The sequence below is a fragment of the Orycteropus afer genome, unplaced genomic scaffold, assembly GCF_000298275.1.
Source record: "Orycteropus afer afer isolate SDZICR_OR568_19922 unplaced genomic scaffold, OryAfe1.0 scaffold00163, whole genome shotgun sequence".
In the NCBI taxonomy this organism is placed as follows: Eukaryota; Metazoa; Chordata; class Mammalia; order Tubulidentata; family Orycteropodidae; genus Orycteropus; species Orycteropus afer.
This window is the reverse complement of record NW_006921750.1, coordinates 5,822,102-5,842,634: the sequence shown is the minus strand read 5'-3', so window position 1 is coordinate 5,842,634 and position 20,533 is coordinate 5,822,102. Positions and strand designations below refer to the sequence as shown.

General features: G+C 35.9%; 1 protein-coding gene across 1 annotated transcript in view; it reads right to left on the bottom strand.

Moving 5' to 3' along the window:
• Nucleotides 1-20,533, bottom strand: part of NRG3 (neuregulin 3) — a 2,137,828-nt gene that overhangs the window by 79,239 nt on the left and 2,038,056 nt on the right. The window contains exons 5-6 of the mRNA XM_042781740.1: nt 9,456-9,558; nt 2,570-2,696 (exon numbers count right to left, since the gene is read on the bottom strand). Of these exons, the coding sequence (XP_042637674.1) occupies nt 2,570-2,696; nt 9,456-9,558 (230 nt within the window). The remainder of the gene's footprint in view (nt 1-2,569; nt 2,697-9,455; nt 9,559-20,533) is intronic.

Here is a 20,533-nt window from a genome sequence, read left to right as displayed (position 1 = left end):
CACCAGTAGAGAAGTAGAGAGTTTGTGGAAGAGAGAGGTGGTGTCAAAATTGGTGAAAAGTTTTCAATCATGTCTGACCTCTGTTTCATAAAAATCAGTCTTGGGCTGTTGATGCAGATAAATATTCTCTCTCCTCGTGAAGTTAGAGGTCAGATGTCTCCCCTATGCCATTTTTATAGAGTATATTCATCCCACTCTTGTCCTATCAAAGGAACCTGGTCAGTCCATCCCTTGAGCCCAAACTGTCAGTGTGTAGAAAACTACAGCTGGTGTGGACATGCCTGTCTGATGAGATTTGTCCTCCTTTGCCTAACTTGTTAAATGTCTTCCTCTCATATCTACTTTCCACCTAGAAACCTGAATTCTGCTTACCTTCTTAGACTGATGATATCTAAGAAGAGATATCTAAGAATAGCTAACTATGCTTTCTTTATCCAGAAAATGGGAAAAATTAAAATAATAATAATAAAGCACAATCCCCACATCCTATGTTGGACCCTCTAAGGGATGACCTATTTGAGCTCTCACCTTGCTTCACTTTGCCAACATACATAATGTTTAGGAGGGGTCACATAGACAGGATGTAATATGGAGAGAAAAAGGAAACAAAATCATATGTGCCCAATGTCTTTCCAGTGTTTGAACCCTCAGAGGCAATAACTTCTTTCTCATAATTGCAAGTTTACTATTTGCTATCAAAAGCTAGGGAAGTACATGACTTGACTGAAAAAAAAAAAAAAATTAACATTGTGTATAATAAAAATTAATGATAATTATAATAATAATAAAAAAAAAATAGTAGAAAAGATCTTATGTATCTACCAGGAGGGAAATGGATGAATAAATAGAGGAGTTGCCCTTTGTTGATCATTATGCAATCATTGCAGATGACTGTATAAAGATCATAAATCAGACAGAAAGTGTTACTCATCACATGTTAGATAAAACACTAGGACACAAAACCGTGTGTCTGTTCTGCATGCAATCATGTAAAATATTTAAGAATCGGTTGCTAAGGAATTGATGTCCTAGATCACTGCACTTGTTTTAGGGTGATTTAGGGATTATACTCATTAGAAATCATTGGAAACAACATTCTTTCTTTTTTCTGGAAAGAACAATCACTGCACATTGCCATGAATAAAAGTTTAACAAAATTTTACTGGGAAGCAATTCTTATTTGTGAATTCTACATTAAACCATCTAAGTACATCTGCTATGCACAGTATAATGGCAATTTTTAGGGTAATGATTTCTTAGAATAAAAAGTGATGTATAAATTCCGAGTGATTTAAGAATTCAGAAAGGCTTGATTGTGTCCTGGGTGATTGCCTACTATACTCAAATACTGGGTTTGTACATATCTATTGTTCCTTCCTTTTGTGCCTCAGGTTCTGGAAGTGCACTCTTATGTGAGAGCAAAGAATCGCTCCCTAAGAGGAATAATTCAGCATCTATTATAAACAGTATCATCTTGTCTTTAATTTAGGGCTTTGCAATATACTTCATAAATTATTAAAACTACTTTATAGACAGTGTAGGAATTAAACACCACATTAAACTTCAAGTTCTGGTGCCCCTTTCATTGTTGTTAGCAGCTGTTGAATCATCCTGGCTCATGGTGACCCCACACACCCCAGAATGAAATGCTTTCCAGTCCTGCACCACACCCATGATCAGCTGTGAACCAGACTATTTAGATCCAAACTGTTTTCTTTGGCTGAATTTCAGAAGTGGATCACCAGGCCTTTCTCCTTAGCTCATCTTAGTCTGGAGGCTCCACAGAAACCTGTCCAGCATCATGGTAACAAACAAGCATCCAAAAACAGATAGGTTGTATTTGAACATAAAGTAGATCAGCTAGGCATTGAACCCAGGTCTCCCATATGAAAGATGAGGATTCCACAACCTAACCACCAGTGCCACCAATATAGCTTTAAGGAAATTAGGATGTGTGAGCCCTGGAACCACATCTTTCACCTTGGACTCCTCTCACACTAGTTCCTTGGAGTTGCTTGAACATAGCACGTGTTCTTAGGGTCGCATGGTTTTATTCTTTCCGTTTATTCTGGTCTCTTGCTCTCAGCACTTTGACTGTCTTACGAGCCTTTCTTATGTTTCAAATTGATTTCAAGTCTGATTTTGTTGTGAAGCAGCTCCATGTCTGGTTTGTCACTGTAGGTTGTCTCCCCTTCTCCAGCTTCTGCTGTAACATCAGTCATCTCTGTCTATGTGCTTCTGGATCTAATGTCTGTTTTTATTATTGTAGCATGAATTCCCATAAGGAAGGGACCATAGTCTCCCCAGGACCTGGTGTAATTTCTGATACATAGTAAGGATTCAACCAAACTCCTATGCTACCAGAAATTAATTTATATTACAAAAGTTAATTAGAACAAAAATTTGACTTTTCTCCCTTCCATCTATCTAAACACATATACATACACAGAAACACACATTTGAAAAATATTCATAAAAATATGCACATGTTTGATTGCTAGCCCCATCTCCTCTGGACCAGGAGTATTCAAGTGGGCTGTGGGAAAGAATGTCTAGATATATAACTTACATTTTGCAACTGGACATGGCTCTTCACCAAGGTCTCTGACTTTGCGATTGTGCTGGATGCTTTGAGACTGTAGTTTTTACCATTTTGTGTTTCTTTCAGCTGCTCTTGGATTTGTTTTGTTTGTTTCCTGCAAGTTTAAATATATAAATATTTATATAAATTTATTTCTATTCATGCTTTTCAAGGATCATTCATATCCTAAGCCTATATTTGACATCTGCTAAAGCTCAGTAAACTGAACTAGCAAGGAAAACTTTTACTACTTACAACCCAATCAGAAAATACTTGCAATTTGGAAAGAATTGATGTTAACTGCTACAATCCAGAGATTCACATTTAATGTGGTGTCCAAAAGACAGACAGAAACTTAACACATTGTCCTGGTCTCTATAAACATACAAGAGGTTGCTGACACTAAGTGCTTATATGCATAGAATTGGAGGTGTTTTGGCAAAGTAACTATTGGGAAAAGTAATTAAAGAAGTAACAGTAGGCCAAACATAGCATATTTACAAAGTCATATTACATTTGCAGAGTTAGGTTAATTTCATGGCTTCAAATATACTATGATACCTGTATGGATATAAAATATTTTCTGTCCTTTACAGTTTAAGAATACCTCATTTATTCTTACTAATAGTCCACTAAAAACCAAAACCAAACTCACTGTCATCAAGTCGATTCCAACTCATAGTGATCCCCTTTGGGTTTCTGAGACAGTAAAATCTTTACAGAAGTAGATTGCTCAGTCTTTCTCCCATGGAGTGGCTGATGGGTTTGAACCACCAACCTTCTGGATAGCAGTCAAATGCTTTAGGTACTACACCACCAGAGCTCCTTACTAATAGTCCTGGATGATATAAATATTTTATCCCTACCTTGTAAATTATAAACATAGTTAAGTCTTTGTTTTTCTTTTATTAAACTTTTTGTTGAGGTTTGTGTGAAGGTTTACAATGCATTAGCCCTTTTGAATTTATACTACCAGTGTCATGTATCTCTATTTCTTCAAATATTTCTTTCATATTTTCAATTGTCTGCGAAACTTTTATCTCCAATATTCTGAGTTGGTTTAATTTATCTATTTTCAAACAGTTAATCTGTAACCTATTGTTTAAAATAAATCTATTGTGTTAGCATTTGAAGAAGTGCACTACTGCCAAAAAAATCATATTGAATTCATGAAGCAAAGTAAAAATCAGGAGGTTCTAGCTGAGTAAGTCATCATGAATCACTAAAAGGGTGCTTGGCACTGAGCGAGAACTCACTAATTTTCAAGGATGAAAGAAGTGGGAATATTAATCATCTTTTCAGTAATGCCATAATTTAATGTCTGGAAAATATAAATTTCTAAAGAAATTTTTCTCCTAAAAATACCTAGCATTTCCTATATCTCTTTACAATTTGCCTTTCTTTACCCTCTTCTCACTCAAGTCCTCAAGTTCTGATCCATTAATATCCTGTATAATACATACACAGAGACACACATACACACACAGATATATAAACCAAATCCATTGCCATCGAGTCAAATCTGACTCCTTGGGTTTCCCAGGCAGTATCAGTATGGAAGTAGATTGCTCAACCTTCCTTCTGAGGAGTGGCTGGTGGGTTTGAACTGCCAGCCTTCTGGTTAGCAGTCAAATGCCTTAGGCATTATGCCACCAGAACTCCTATATAAATATATATGTATATGTATATATGTGTATGTGTGTGTGTGTGTGTGTTTTCCTCTTTCCTCCTTCTCCTGGCAAACTGGGTGAGAGGAAACAAGCAGCATCTGATCACAATGCCCTTAGCTCTCTTGTAAGAGCAGTAATTCTGGGAGGAGCAGTTCATACATCATACACTGGATACTACTGGACCATCATTGTTGGTGATGAATCTTTATGGTTCATTGAGTTTTTAGTTCCTCTGGCCCAATAAGTTAGAAAGATATGAGATGGAAGTTGTGGGACACCAGATATCATGAACTTGTTGGTGGACATTATCTGTAGTGTTTCATGTTGGGTCCCTGGGGAAGCAGATCCTGGAATGGAGGTTAGCATACAGGAGATTTATTAGGCAGTACTCTTGGGGCAAACATTCATGGAAGGAAAGAAAAGCCACAGATGGCATAGAAGGAGAATTTGGAATGATGTCCTGAGATCTCAGAAAACCCTGAGAAGAACTCTCAATCTGGGATGGTCTTGCTCCCTAAATTGGAGTGAGAGTTTAGACCTTTATAGTCTCTTATTTAAAAATCATTTGGAAGGGGCCTGTCTTGGAGCAGGGCATGAGTTTATGAGAAGTGATTCTTCATAGTTGTCTGCCTGCATCTGGGGAGCTAAGTCCTCTGTAGCTGAAGAGAATATAGCAGCATATCAGAGCATGTATCACTTGTCAGAGGACCATTGTCTGTGATCTATACTATCTTAATTCAGGTTACTCAAACCAAAAACCAAACTCACTGCCATTGAGCCGGATCCGACTCATAACGACCCCTCCTTGGGTTTCCATTATAGTATCACTACGGAAGTAAATTGCCCAACCTTCTTTCTGAGGAGTGGCTGGTGGGTTTAGACTTTCAGCCTTCTGGTTAGCAGTCAAATGCCTTAGCCACTACACCACCAGAGCACCTGTATATGCAATATTTACTTCCATGGAGAATTCTTGAATGTGGCTAATGTTGCTAGCATAGCCATATTTCACTGCTAGCCTTAGTTATTCTCTTTCCTCAGCTTTCTCAATTGTGATAATTACTCATCCTGGTTTCTGCCTCCTGGAAAATCTCCTTTCCCATCCCAATTGCAGTTTTAGAGTTGAACCATGTCCTTCATTTATAAAGCCTACCAAGGACATCTAAGGCCAGCCTCACTCTTTTTATCTATTAGTTGAAAGTAAAGAGAAAACTTAGAAGGCTTTAATATTGTCAACTGACAATATTAGCAAGACTTGAAATGCCCAATTAATAGTTCCATTATTGACTTCAGAAAACACATGGACTTATTGAGAGTGATGAGAAGAACCTCTTTTTCTGCTGTATCTTTCAGAGTAATTGAGAGAATCAATGAACTTAGTCAGAAAATCCTGTAAATTCAAGAAAATTCTTCCTTACTTCAGACTCATTATTTACCTGCCTTCAAACTTTCATCAGATTAATACTTTACTAAAATATATTAATTATTGGAAGTCATGCCATGCCAAGGATGACAAAAAAAATAAAAAATAAAAAATAAAAAATAGGGAAAAGACCCAAGAGACAGGATCTGAGTGATGGTGGGAAGTAGAATATAAATGACCAAGGGAATGTGAGCTTTGGGGGAGGCCCTGACTATTTTGGGTAAGGAACTACACACCCAAAAACAAAAGATAGAGATCCAAGTGAATTTATTTGGATACCAAAGATAGAGAGGCCTCAGAATCTTGAAAGAATTGAAAATTCTAAACTGGAGTAAAAACAAATATTTATACATATAAACAAATAACATTATGTGTGAATGTAAGGGGAGGTAGAGACAGTCTGCCTACATTGTTAAAAACAAGATTTTGGTAGGGAAATCAGAAATCTAGAAATCAGTGAAAAAGAAACCATGCGAGGCTATTACAAAATCTCTTCTTTCAGCAATAGAAATGCTTGGTACAGGGTATGACATTCTTCCCAGACAAAGAAAATAAAGGAAGTCTATATGCCTGGAAATTTACTGGAAGAAAATATCACACTCTAGGTTTCTGATGAGAAATATGACTCTAGTTGAAATGAGGCTTACATTTTTATTACTATTTTATTATATATATTTAAGTTTACTTATTTATTGGTTTTTATTTCTTGTGTCTTAATTGAACAGGCAAAAAGACAATGATATTGGGATTACTGCTTGTACATTGGCCCAGACATCCAAACCTCCCATAACAATCTGATATTTAACAATCAATACCCTGACACCTTGGAAAGTGCTGGAAGGAGATGTTCATCTCTGAGCCCACTTGGTGCCCTGCGAAGTGAGAGATTGACAGCTCATAAGAACTATGTCCTCCAGTTATCTAGCAATTCTCCATTCCTGTGATTATCATACTCAGGCTTTCATTTAAATGTGGTATAACTACAAATTATATTATAAAAATAGATGATTAACTACTTCTTCACAGTGATTTATTTATTGCCAAATACACAATTTCTTTCTTGTATACACCACTTGCAAGTAGACTCTTTCAATGCTCTGCTGGGTGTGATTAGTCCTCTATTGTCCCAGTGTACACATATAACTTTGTAGATGCTCAGCCTCTAAATCCCTGTGTGGAAAATTGTGGGTGTTAATAACAGTGAGCTTTCATTGAGTATATATTCTTGAAACACTATACTGTGTTTTTTATAGCATTGTCTATTCAATCTTTAAAAACTCTGTGAAGTAGATGTTATTTTTGGCTCCCTTTTACCAAATGGAAACAGAGGCCAAGAGACCTATAATAACTTTCATAATAACATATAATGAAAAAGTGGCAAAATGAAGACTTGAATCCAGGTATGGCAAACCTATGTAAAATCTTGGCTATTATGTTATATTGCCTCCCTAGAGAATGAGGATTATTATAGTCTACACCAGAGCATGACATTCCTGATTTCTTCTAAGCATGTCACCATTTAGTGAGAGGACTACATCAGAAAATATGGTATAGTAATGAAGAGCATGTGATTGAAACTGGGATTGCCAAGATTCAAAGATGTCATCTGTAATGTCTTATTATATGGCTTTGATAAACTAATATGTTTAAACAAATTCAGATGTCATCACAAAAATGCAGTAAAAATGCACAGTTCCAGTAGTTGTGAGGATTGTGGGTTAATACAAAAAGATCCCTATGTCCTTGGCAAAGAGTAAGTGCTCAAAAATTAATATTTACAATTATTTGAGCCAAAAGGAACTGAACAATAAAATACATACATATATAAACCAAAAACCAAACTCACTGCCATTGAGTCAGATCCAATTCATAGTGACCCCTCCTTGGGTTTCTGAGGCAGTATGTCTAAGAAGTAGATTGCCCAATTTTCCTTCTGAGAAATGGCTGGTAGGTTGCAAACTCCAGCCTTCTGGTTAGCAGTCAAATGCTTTAGGCACTATGCCACCAGAGCTCCCATAAGACCTAAATAAGTAAATAAAAATAGAACAAAATATGGTATCCTAGGATGGGACCCTAGAAATTTGAAAGGACATTGGGTAAAAAATAATGAAACAAAAATAATCTGAATAAAGCACTTGTACATTGTACTTTAGGAGCTCTGGTAGCATAGTGCCTAAAGCACTTGACTGCAAACCAGAAGGCTGGTGGTTCAAACCCACCAGCCACTCCTCGGAAGGAAGGGTGGGCAATCCTACTTCTGTAGTGATACTGCCTCGGAAACCCAAGGAGGGGTCGCTATGAGTCAGGTATGACTCGATGGCACATAACAACAACAACAACAACACATTGTACTTTAATAAGTAATTTGTACCAATAATATTGTTTCATTATTTGTGACAAATGCACCACACTAATGTAAGATGTTAAAAATAAGGGGAACTGGGTATGGGGTATATGAGAACTCTGTATTATTTTTACAATATTTCTATAAATCTAAAAATAATCTAAAACATTTTATTAAAAATATACTTTTTACTAATGTTAGATTCATACCAATATTTCCATTGTTTTAAAAATCATAACTGTTGTTCTGTTCAAAGATCAACATGCACAGCCTGTAGACAGAAATCATACACTATATCTAGAAAATGTTAAAAGAGTAAATAGGTAGAAAATGATAGGTCCAATGAAAAATCATTGCACATTGGTTTGAATTTAAGACAAACTGTAATATCATCATCTGTGCCAACTTTCTTCAGACCTATGTATGCCTCATAAGAAACCAAGGGTCTTAGTATTTTCATCTACATCTTTTATTAAAAGTGAAAGTTGTACAATTTCCATATATAAAATATCTCTATAAAAGTTTTTTTTATATTATATGTACTATATAGCAAATAAATAATTGACTGTGATTGACTTTTCTTATGATAGCCAATATTAATATTCTATTCACCCATTTCACCACCTTTTCAATAACAATGATCTGGCAAACTACATCTCATCGACCATGGTTAAGGTCACAACTTATAACTTATCACCAAAGAAATGACTAAAATTGAAAAAAATATTTAGTTGCTATATATATATATATATATTCCCTTTTTATTAGTCAAACATAAGTACCTCTATCTGTTTTTTCAGCAAGGGAGATATAGGCATATTAGAGATGTGCATTCAAATTGGTGAGCTGAGATATATGTCTTAGACATTGGCTTAACCTATAGCCTCGGAAACCCAAGGAGGGGTCGCTATGAGTCGGGGCCGACTTGACGGCACATAACAACAACAACAACAAATATGAGGACTAGTAAAAACACTATGAAAGGAAAAGCGTGAGCCTTTTTGACTATATTTCTATTTTTTTTCCCTCAGAATGTATGGATATTTATAGATATTACTTGGCAGTATTGGGGTTCACAGCAATGTCACTTACACTGTTCAGAAGATGTAGGCACCTAGTGCCAGGCAGACATTGAACCTTTATTGCCGATGTCATCAAAGGTTGGGTGCAAAGAACATAATGTAATCATGATCACTGAGGTAAATTATGATAATACTTATCAGAGACTAAACTGTACATACACACACATGCTTCACATGCATGCACACACTCACCACAGTCTGCAAATGGTTCTAACTTAACTCATTTGCAGATGTTTCATGGGCCCATTAGCACTTGAGGTCTTTGCTTTGAGCAGAAACTAACTAATGACTACTTAAAGAAAGAGAAAGTGCTTCCTCTCAGAAGAAACCTTTTAACACTTGAGGAAAAGGGTCTTACTTGCTTTTGAAGTAGAATGCTGCACAGAACATGCCCACGATGACAATTCCAAAGATGATACATGAAATTGACAGCACCTGTCTTTGATAAACTTCTTCACTTTCTGTGAATTTGAAAAACAGAATACATGTTAGCAGGGCACAACAGAGATCATCTTCATCTTTGTACTTCTGAGCTGTCAGGAGTCTTTCAAAGCAATATTTTCTTGTTTTGGTCATTAATAGGAAAAACATGAGGAAGTTATTAAGATTCATCCCCTTTACAAAGGCCCATGGGATAACTTATTTTTTTTTTTTAATCTGCATAACTAAACCAGTACTCATATAGAAATATCACAATTATGAATCTTATTATCAGAAGACATCTTGTGAATTTAGGACATATTGGCAGACATACATTTTGAAATTGCAGTGAGTACTAAAATAATCAGCTATAGGAAAAAAATATGTATCCATCAAAATCTTGCCATGCCAGTGATGGCTTCCAATTTAATGTTGTATGCAGTATTGAAACCTCTGTGTTTTCTGATTGTGATTTGACATTTGGCTTTTAATCTCCCATTCATCTCCTATGATTGTGATTTACTTTTCTCATGGTAGACAACTTTAATATATTACTCATTCCACAACCTCCTCAATACCAATGATCTGGCAAACTACATCTTATTTACCATGGCTAATGTCACAACTTGTAGCTTGTTGTAACAAAAATGACAATAACTAAAAAAAAATAAACATTTCCCTTTTCAGCCAGTATCATTTACATCTTCAGCTCATTTTCATAAATATGTCTATGAAACAGCTCTCCCATTTAATCAGGAACTTTTTATCAATGACTGCAGCACTTACTCTCTGCTAATCAGCCTTCTCTTGTCTTCAGTTGTCTCTTTATATAGCTCAGAGACCAGGGGTTCATGATAACAGTCATTCGTTATTTTGTAAATACCTTCAATTCCTATAGCCCTTTGTCCCTCCTTCCCACACATCTGGCAAAATAACTGTTTGAATCCAAAAAAATGCTTTATCATACTTATTCCTTAAGTAGCTCAGAATTTAGGGAGAAGTTTCCATAATTAAATAGATGGACATTAATAGGATTTGACAACTACATTGCTTAAACAGTCATCTAATAAGAACCTTATAAATCTGCTTCTCCATTTTCCTATTGAGTATCCTGCACGTTCTCCATATCATGGAAGCCTCTGGCTTACCTTCTGCTCTTTCATTCTCATATCTTACTTTATATGTCACAGAGAAATTAAACCAAAAAAAAAACTCACTGCTGTTGAGTGGGTTCCAACTCATAGCGACCCGTCCTTGGGTTTCTGAGGTGGTATCTCTACAGAAGTGGATTGGCCAATGTTCCTTCCAAGGAATTGCTGGTGTGTTTGAACCACCAGCCATCTGATTAGCAGTCAAACGCCTTAGGCACTATGCCACCAGAGCTCCCATAGAGAAACTAGTATACCAGAAATCTTTTCTTATTTTAACACACAATATTCAAAATGGAATGCTTCTGTATCCGTTTCTTACTTTTCTTTTATTAAGACAGAGCAGTAGTTCTTAAACTTTAGTGTTCATTGAAGTCCCCTTGGGGGCAGTTGAGCACAGATTGTTGCCTATCCTCTTTCCCATAATTGCTGTAGGTCCAGACTGGGAACACAATATTTGCATTTTTAACAAATTCTCAAGTGATTCTGATACTGTTGGGCTGGAGATCAGACTTTATAGCCATTGAATAGAGTAAGAGCTACCAGAACATGAATCATTTACATCACAATTACCTGGAGAGATGAGTTCTACATTTGTAATGACCAATGGATGGTCTCTATTTTGGACCTTCTCTACCCAAATCTTTATTAAAAAAAAAAAAAAAAAAAAAAAATGGATGCTTCTCATTCACATTAAAGATAGATGATGATTCAGTTACTGGAAATGCTATTTATTTATTTATTTATTTATTATCAAAGACTAATTCCTTTTTATTCAATTCTTTCCTCTCATCTCAGAATCTTCTTATTACTGAACACCAAAGGGAAGGGGATACACATTAATTCATTCTGTGATGCAAACATACTTGATACCAAAACCAGACAAAAACATAACAAGAGAAGAAACCATGGAAAAAATATCTTTCATTGATACACATGCAAAACCTCAGCAAAATTTTACAAAATCACATCCAAGGACACATAAAATGTGTAATACATCATGATCAACTGGATTTTTCCCCAAGGAATACAAGCTTGGTTTAATATTTTTAAATTAATCAATGCAATTCATCATTTTAACAAGCTAATATTAAAAAAAAAAAAAGCTATCTTAGCAGAGGCAGAAAAAATATTTGGCAAAATCCAACAACTATTTCTGATTAAAACTTTTAAAAACTAGGACTATAAAGGAATAACTTCAGCCTAATGAAAACCATCAAAAACAAAACAAAACAAAACTTGTACCTAATTGTGAGATACTAATTAGTTTCCCCTAACATTAAGAACGGGAGCTCTGGTAGCATAGTGGCTAAGACACTTGCCTGCTAACCAGACGGCTGGCGGTTCAAACCCACCAGCCACTCCTCGGAAGGAAGGTTGGGCAATCCTACTTCCGTAGTGATACTGCCTCGGAAACCCAAGGAGGGGTCGCTATGAGTCGGGGTCGACTCGATGGCACATAACAACAACAACAACATTAAGAACAAGAAAATATATAAGGAAAAATACATGTGTCCTCAGCACTTCAAAAAATTTTAATGAACCAGACAAACAAAACCCACTGCTGTCTAGTCAGATCTGACTCATAGCAACCCCTCCTTGGGTCTGAGGCCGCATCACTACAGAAGTAGATTGCCCAACTTTCCTTCTGAGGAGTGGCTGGTGGGTTTGAACCACCACCCTTCTGGTTCACAGTCAAATGCCTTAGTCACTATGCTACCAGAGCTCCCAAGTCAAAAATAGAAATAAAAGGAATTCAGATTGTAAAATTAGAAAAAACATAGTCTTTGTCCACAGATGACAGGATTATGCAGAAATGCTGATGGAATCCAGAAAACGTTATTCTAATTAACATGTGAGCTCAGAAAAATTATAGACACAATGTTGACATACAAAAAATAAATGTATCTGTATTTACTAGCAAATAATAATAATAATCATAATAATAATAAAAATAAATATGTACTTTACAATACATGGTAGTTACGTTTGTGTGTCAACTTGGCTAGGCCTGGTTGAGTGGCTGGGCAGCTGTATGTAGTTATTCCCCATGGTAAGATTGGTAATTAACTCCATGGTGGAATCTACTGGAGCAGCTGAGTAGCTGCTTTAGGGATGTGGTCTGCTTCCCATATATAAGAAGCAGCTTTGGAAATGGTCTTTAGCTTATGGCATGCTTAAAACCTGCATGTAGCCGTGTCGTTGTTCAACAGGCTGCCATGCTCTGCTGACTTTGCGGCTTTCAATGGACTTGAATTAATGACCTGCCTTATGGTTTGGAAACATTGGGACTGTGCCATTTTATTTTGTGACCTTGGGCTTATTAGCCTCAGCAACCAGTAGCTGCCTGAATGAAGAGATGCCTCTTGCTTCAGTGGGCCGGGAACAAGAGGCAGAACTGAAGCCCAAGGTCGAGGGGCTTTCACCCAGCCCCTAGAGCCTGGCACTTTGAACTTAGACTGAAAGCCTCCAAACTTTAAGAGAATAAACTCCTGTTTGTTAAGCCATCCCATTTGTGGTATATTCTTGTCAGAGCAGCACTAGGTAACTAGAACACAATAGCATTGATAATATAAAATGCATAGAGATAAATTTTGACACACATTATGCAAGACCAATAAACTAAAAATTATGAAACATTGCTGAGAGAATTTAAAGAAAATCTAAATAAGTGGAGAAATATACCATGTTCAAATTAATGACTGGAAGGCTTCCTGTCTTGTGATTTGAGGATGATATAAAATAAGAAAACTGCCCACATAAATAGGTAATACATAGAAGTTTATTTACTCTTTTGATGTAATGGAGCTGGGAAGTATGACCATGCAGGGTCAGGGCACAGGCAGCAGGGCAATGTTACAACCATCCAGGAATTTCCTCTGGGGAGGAGTAGTCAAGTGTAATTTGGAGCCCACTTTCTTTTACATAATGATTCAATATGAGCTGCTGCCAGGTATGTCTTTCATGTCCTTAGAAAAGCAGCTATTTTTGAGGTGCTTCCCACTTATATGAGGACACATGTTTTTTTGGGTATTGGTTTGTCCCTTAACCTTCACACATGCGGAGCTAATTTGAGCTTTGTGACGTTTAATTTTTTTGGCATTTGAAACACTTCTTAAATCATAGTGACAAAACATTCCAAAGGAGGTTTAATTTTAATCTAATCTGAGATTACAAAAGATCAGTATTATTAAGATATCATTTCTCCCATAGTTGATTCATATTCAATGCATTTCTAATAAAGATATCAAGAAGCATGTTGTTGTTGTTAAGTTGATGCTAAATGTTAGGTGTAAATATAAAGGACCTACAGTAATCAATAAGCATCATCATGATACATAGAGAAAATACTGAAGTTGTCACAAATTTCCTTTTACTTGGATTCAAAATCAATACTCAAGGAAACAGCAGTGAAAAAATCAGGTGACATATTACATGGAGCAAATATGCTGCAAAAGAACTGTTTAAAATATTAAAAAGCCAAAGTGTCACTTTGAGGACCTTAGTGTATCTGATTCAAGCCATGGTATTTTCAATTTCCTCATATGTGTGCAAAGGCTTGAAAATAATTAAGACAGACCAAAGAAGAATTCATGCCTATGGATTAATGGTGTTGACAAAGAATATTGAATATACCATAAACTGCCAGAAAAACAAACATGTCTTAGAATAAGTACACCAAGTGTGCTCCTTAGAGGCAAGGATGGCAAGACTTTTTCTCATGTCTTTTGGAAATGTCATCAGGATGGACAGTCCCTGGAGAAGGAAATCATGTGAAAAGGGAAGAGCCTCAATGAGTCAGTGGCTACTACAATGGGCTTAAGCACAGCAATGACTCTGAGGATGGAACAGGATGGGAGAGTGTTCCATTCTGTTATAGCCTTGCGTCACCATGAATTGGAACTGTCTTGATAACACCTCACAACAAGAAAGTAACCAAATGACTTTTTATATTGTTTTGTTTTTCATGTGTACAATTCAGTGACACTGATTATATTCATAGTTGTGCAACAATCACTACAATTGTTTACAGATTTTTCATTGTTTTAAGAAAATCTCTATATTCCTTAAGCCATACCTATTCTCATATCCCTAGAAATTTTAGTCTCTATGCCTTTGCCTAAACTTAATACTTCATATAATTGGAATTTTATCTGTCCTTCTGTTTCTGATCTATTTCCCTTAATACAATGTTTTATAGCTTAGTCTATACAGTAGCATATATCAAGACTTCATTTCTATTTATGGATGAATAATATTCCATTGTATGTTTATAACACATTTTTTTAATTCATTTATCTGTTGATGGACACTTGTGTTATTTCCACCTTTTTCGCTTTTGTGAATATTACTGCAATGAACACTGATGTACAAGTATCTGTCCAAGTCCCTGATTGTGGTTCTTTGAGTATATACCTGGTACTGGGATTATTGAGTCATAAATTAGTTCTACGTTTCACTTTTTGATGTAACCTTCTGTTTTCCATAGTGACTGTACCATCCATAATACCATCAGCAGTTTATCAGTGGTACAATCACTTTAAAACAACAATTTGAAAAAATAAAAAGTTACACACATGCCTAGTGTGATGGTTAATTTTAGGGGTCAACTTGACTGGGTTATGGTGGCCAGTTGACCAAATATTTGTCTAGGTGTTGCTATGAATACATTTGAATGTGATCAACGTTTAATCAATGTTTAAAACAATTGACATTAAGAAAAGCAGATCACTCTCCATAATCTAAGTAACCAAAAAAAAAAAAAAAAAACTCACTACCATCGAGTCGATTCTGACTCATAGTGATCACCATTGGGTTTCCAAAGCGGTAAATATTTATGGAAGTAGATTGCCTCATCTTCCTTCTGCAGAGAAGCTGGTGGGTTTGAACTGCCTACCTGGTTAGCAGCCTTACACACTGTGCCAACAGAGCTCCCTATAATCTGGGTGGGCCTCATCTAATCCTCTGAAGGTCTTAAAGGAAAAAAGTAAAAAAGAGGTTTCCTAAGGGAGAGGAATTCTGTCTTAAGACTCGCAATAAATATCCTGCATGAATTTCTAGCTTGCTGCCTGGCCTACTCATTTCACATGCAAGACTACTAGCATTTCTAGTCTATCACCTGACCTATGGATTTAGATTTGCTAGTCCCCAGAATCACAAGGGAGCCAACTCCTTAAAATCTATCTATCTATCTACTATCTATCTATCTATCATCTATCATCTATTTATCATGATATCATGATTAATAAAATAGAGGGTCAGCAAAAAAAGAGGAAGATCCTAAATAAGATGGATTGACACAGTGGCAGCAACAACAGGGTCAATCATAAAAATGACTGTTTGGATAATAAAAGACTGGGCAATGTTTCATTCTTTTGTACATAATGTCACTATGAGTTGGAACTGACTTGATGTCACCTAATAGCAAGAACATCTATCAATTTTTCTACCTGTCTATCTGTCTATCTATGTGTCTGTCTATCTGTCTATCCTATTACTTTTGTTTCTCTGGAGAATCATGACACCACTCATATTTCCAGTCATTGTACTTTAGATTAAAGAATGCACATGCTCATTATGTACATAAATGTTTAAAGCACCTTACCTGTAATAGCCCAAAGCAGGAAACAACCCAAACCCCCATCAACACATGAGTGAATAAACAAATTTGGGTATTCCACATAATAAAATATTTCTAAGCAATGAAAAGGAATGAACTACTGATACAAGCCACAATATGGGTGAATCTCAGAACTATCATGCTGAGGGTAATAAGCCAGATGTTAAAGAGTATGCGTTGCAAAATTACATTCATACAAAATTCTAGCAAATGAAAGGTAATCGATATAAGAAAGCATATAATTTGATAGCTGAGATTGAGAGTAATAAAAGTGATACCTTGTTGGGAGTAACAGTTTAGACGGTGGTTCAAGGAACATTATAGATATGTTCATTACTGAAATTATGTTGATGTTGTCATGGTTAAACATTTGTAGTGCCTAAGGCACTTTACTGCTAACCAGAAGGCTGGTGACTCAAACCCACCAGCCACTACTTGGAAGGAAGGTTGGGCAATCTACTTCCATAGTGATACCACCTCAGAAACCAAGGAGAGGTCATAATGATTTGTGTCTGACTTGATGGCACATAACAACAACAACAACAATAATAACAAATAATATATCAAATTATATATTTTAAATAAGTGGTTTCTTTCATGTCAATTACAAAATATATTAATGTTCAAAGGAAAACAATGTAGAGGATATATAGAATGTGTTGTTGTTAGGTACTGTCAAGTCAACGCCTACTCATAACGACCCTATGTACAACAGAACAAAACATTGTTTAGTCCTGCACTAGCCTCACAATTCTTGCTATACCTGACCCCATCGTCGCAGCCACTGTGTTAATCTATCTTGTTGAGGGTCTTCTCCTTTTTCACTAATGCTCCACTTTACCAAGTATCATATTCTTCTCCAGGGAATGTCACTTCTGACAATCTGACCACAGTAGATGAGACAAGGTCTGGCCATTCTTGCTACTAAGGAGCATTCTGACTTCACTTCTTCCAGGATAGATCTGTTAGTTCTTTTAGCAGCCCATGGTACTTTTAGTACTCTTTGCCAACACTGTAACTCAAAAGCATCAACTCTTCTTAGTTCTTCTTTATTCATTGTTCAGCTTTTGCATGGCTATGAGGTGACTGAAAATACCATGGCTTGGGTTAGGCTCACCTTAGTCTTTAAAGAGACATCTTCACTCTTCGGTACTTTAAAGAGGTCTTTTTTTTGCACATTTGCCCAGTGCAATATGTTTTCCGATTTCTTGACTGTTGCTTCCATTGGTGCTGTTTGTGGAATCAAGTAATATAAAAACTTTGACAGCTGCAATCTTTTCACCTTTTATTGTGATGCTTATTGGTCCAATCATGAGGATTTTTGTTTTCTTTATGTTGAGGTGTAATCCACCCTGTAGACTGTAGTCTCTAATATTCATCAGTAAGTGCTTCAAGTCATTTTCACTTTGTTTTGGCACAAGAAGCAAGGTTGTGTCATCTGCATATCACATATTTTTAATGAGTGTTTCTCCAATCCAGATGCTGCATTCTTCTCATATAGTCCAACTTCTTGGATTATTTGCTTAGCATACAGATTGAGTAAGTATGGTGAAAGAATACAACACTGACATACTGCCTTCCTGATTTTAACCATGAAGTATTCCCTTGTTCTTTTCTAACAACAGCCTCCTGGTCTAGGTACAGGTTCCTCATAAACACAATTAAGTGTTTTGGAATTCCATTCTTCTCAATGTTATCCATAATTTGTTATGATCCACAAAGTCAAATACTTTTGCATAGTCGATAAAACACAAGTAAACATCTTTCTGATATTCTCTGCTTTCAACCAAGATCCATCTAACATCAGCAATGATATCTCTCATTCCATATCCCCTTCCGAATCCACTTTGTGTTTCTGGATGTTCCCTGTCAATATATTGCTGAAACAATTTTTTAATTATCTTCAGTAAATTTTTTTATTGCATGTGATATTAATGATATATATATATATATATATATTTTACAATTTCCACATTCTGTTGGATGACCTTTCTTTGAAATAGGTAGCAATATGGATCTCTTCCAGTCAGTTGGAAGCTCTCTTCCAAATTTCTTGGTGAAAATGAGTAAATGCATCCAGCATGGTATCAGTTTGTTGACATCTCAATTGGTATCCTATCAATTCCTGGAGCCTTGTTTTTCACCCATTCTTTTAGTGTAGCTTTGACCTCTTCCTTCAATACCATTGGTTCTTGGTCATATGACACCTCCTGAAACAGATTAACATCAACTAATTATTTTTGGCATAGTGATTCTGTATGCTTTCCAATTTCAGTTGATGTTTCTTGCATCATTCGATATTTTGTCCATACAATCTTCCAATATTGCAACTTGAGGCTTGAATTTTTTCTTGAGTTCTTTCAGCTTGAGAAATGTCAACTGTGTTCTTCCATTTTGTTTTTCTAACTCCAGGTCTTTGCACAATTCATTATAGTAATTGACTGTCTTCTCAAATTGCTCTTTATAAACCTCTGTTTAACTCTTTTATCTTGTGTTTCTTCCATTTGCTTTAGCTATTCTCTATTCAAGAGCAAGTTTCTGAGTCTCTTCTGACATCCATTTTGGTCTTTTCTTCCATTTCTGTCTTTTTGATGACCTTTTTCTTCATGCAGGATGTTCTTTATATCTTCCCACAATTCTTCTGTTTTTTACTCATTAGTATGGTATTCAGTGCATCAAATCTATTCTTCAGATGGTCTCTAAAATCAGGTAGGATATCTTTTTCTTCATGCAGGATGTTCTTGATATCTTCCCACAATTCATCTGTTTTTTACTCATTGGTATGGTATTCAGTGCATCAAATCTATTCTTCAGATGGTCTCTAAAATCAGGTAGGATATAATTAAGATCGTATTTTAGCTCTTGTGGACTTATTTTAATTGTCCTCAGCTTCATCTTGAACTTCATATGAACAGCTGATGGTCTATTCCAGAATCAACTTCTGGCCTTGTTTTGGCTGAAGATATTGAGTTTAACAATATCTTCCACATACACACAAAACAAATAAAACAAAAATCATGGGCAAGTCACTCCAACATTCAATTACCAATTAAATATAAACACAAAAATGACACAATGCCTCAGAGACAACAGAGCATCACAGTCCACACAAAGAAGCAAAATAAAGTGGTAAAAACAAGGGATCAAGATAAGACCCAGAAAACATCCTCGAGGAAGAAACAGCATTGGACCTGCCTGGTAAGGATTTCAAAAGAATTATATTTACGTATCTTCAATGGATTGAAAGACAGATCAAGGAAAACACAGACAAATCCTTAGAAGAATTTTGGAAGAAAATACAAGAATAAGATGATAAAATAAATGAAAAATTAGAAGTGATTCAACACATATGAATAGAAATCCAGAAGTTTAATACTAAATTGTCAGAAATAGATAATAAATTGAAAGGGCAAAGGAGTAGAATTGATGCAATGGAAAACAGAATCAATGAGATTGAAGACAAATACCTCAATACATCTATGGAATGGGATCAATTACAAAAAAGATTAAAACAAAATGAAAAAGCCTAAGGATCAAGTTGAATACCATCAAAAGGAATAACCTATATGTCATTGGAATTCCAGAACAGGAAGAGAAAAATTAAACCCCTGAGAAATTTGTCCAACATTTGTTGGAAGAGAACTTCCCTGATATTATGAAAGATAAGAATATATCCATTCAGTAAGCCCAACAAAGCCCAAACAGAATAGACCCCAAAAGAAATTCACCAAGACATATATCATCATCAAACTCATCAAAACCAAAGACAAAGACAGAATCCTGATAGCACCACAGGGAAAACAAAAAGTTACTTACAAAGGACAACCAGTAAGAATAAGCTCTGATTTCTCAGCAGAAACCATGCAAGCGAAAGGCAATGGGATGGTATATATAAAACCCTGAAAGAGAAAAATTTTCAACCAAGAATTGTACATCTGGGAAAATTATCCATCAAATATGATGGTGAAATTAGGAGATTTGCAGATAAGTAGAAACTAAGGGAATTTGTTAAAACCAGACCAACCTTACAAGAGATACTGAAGGGAATCTTTTGAACAGAGAACCCAAAATAACAAACAACAATCGACCATTATTACGCAAGATGCCATAACCCAGAAATCACAGCTATGGACATATCCAAAGTAAAATAAGATTGTTATTGTTACATATCGTTGAGTCATTTCTGACTCATAGCAACCCCATGCACAGCAGAATGAAACACCACCTGATCCCGCACCAGCTCCATGA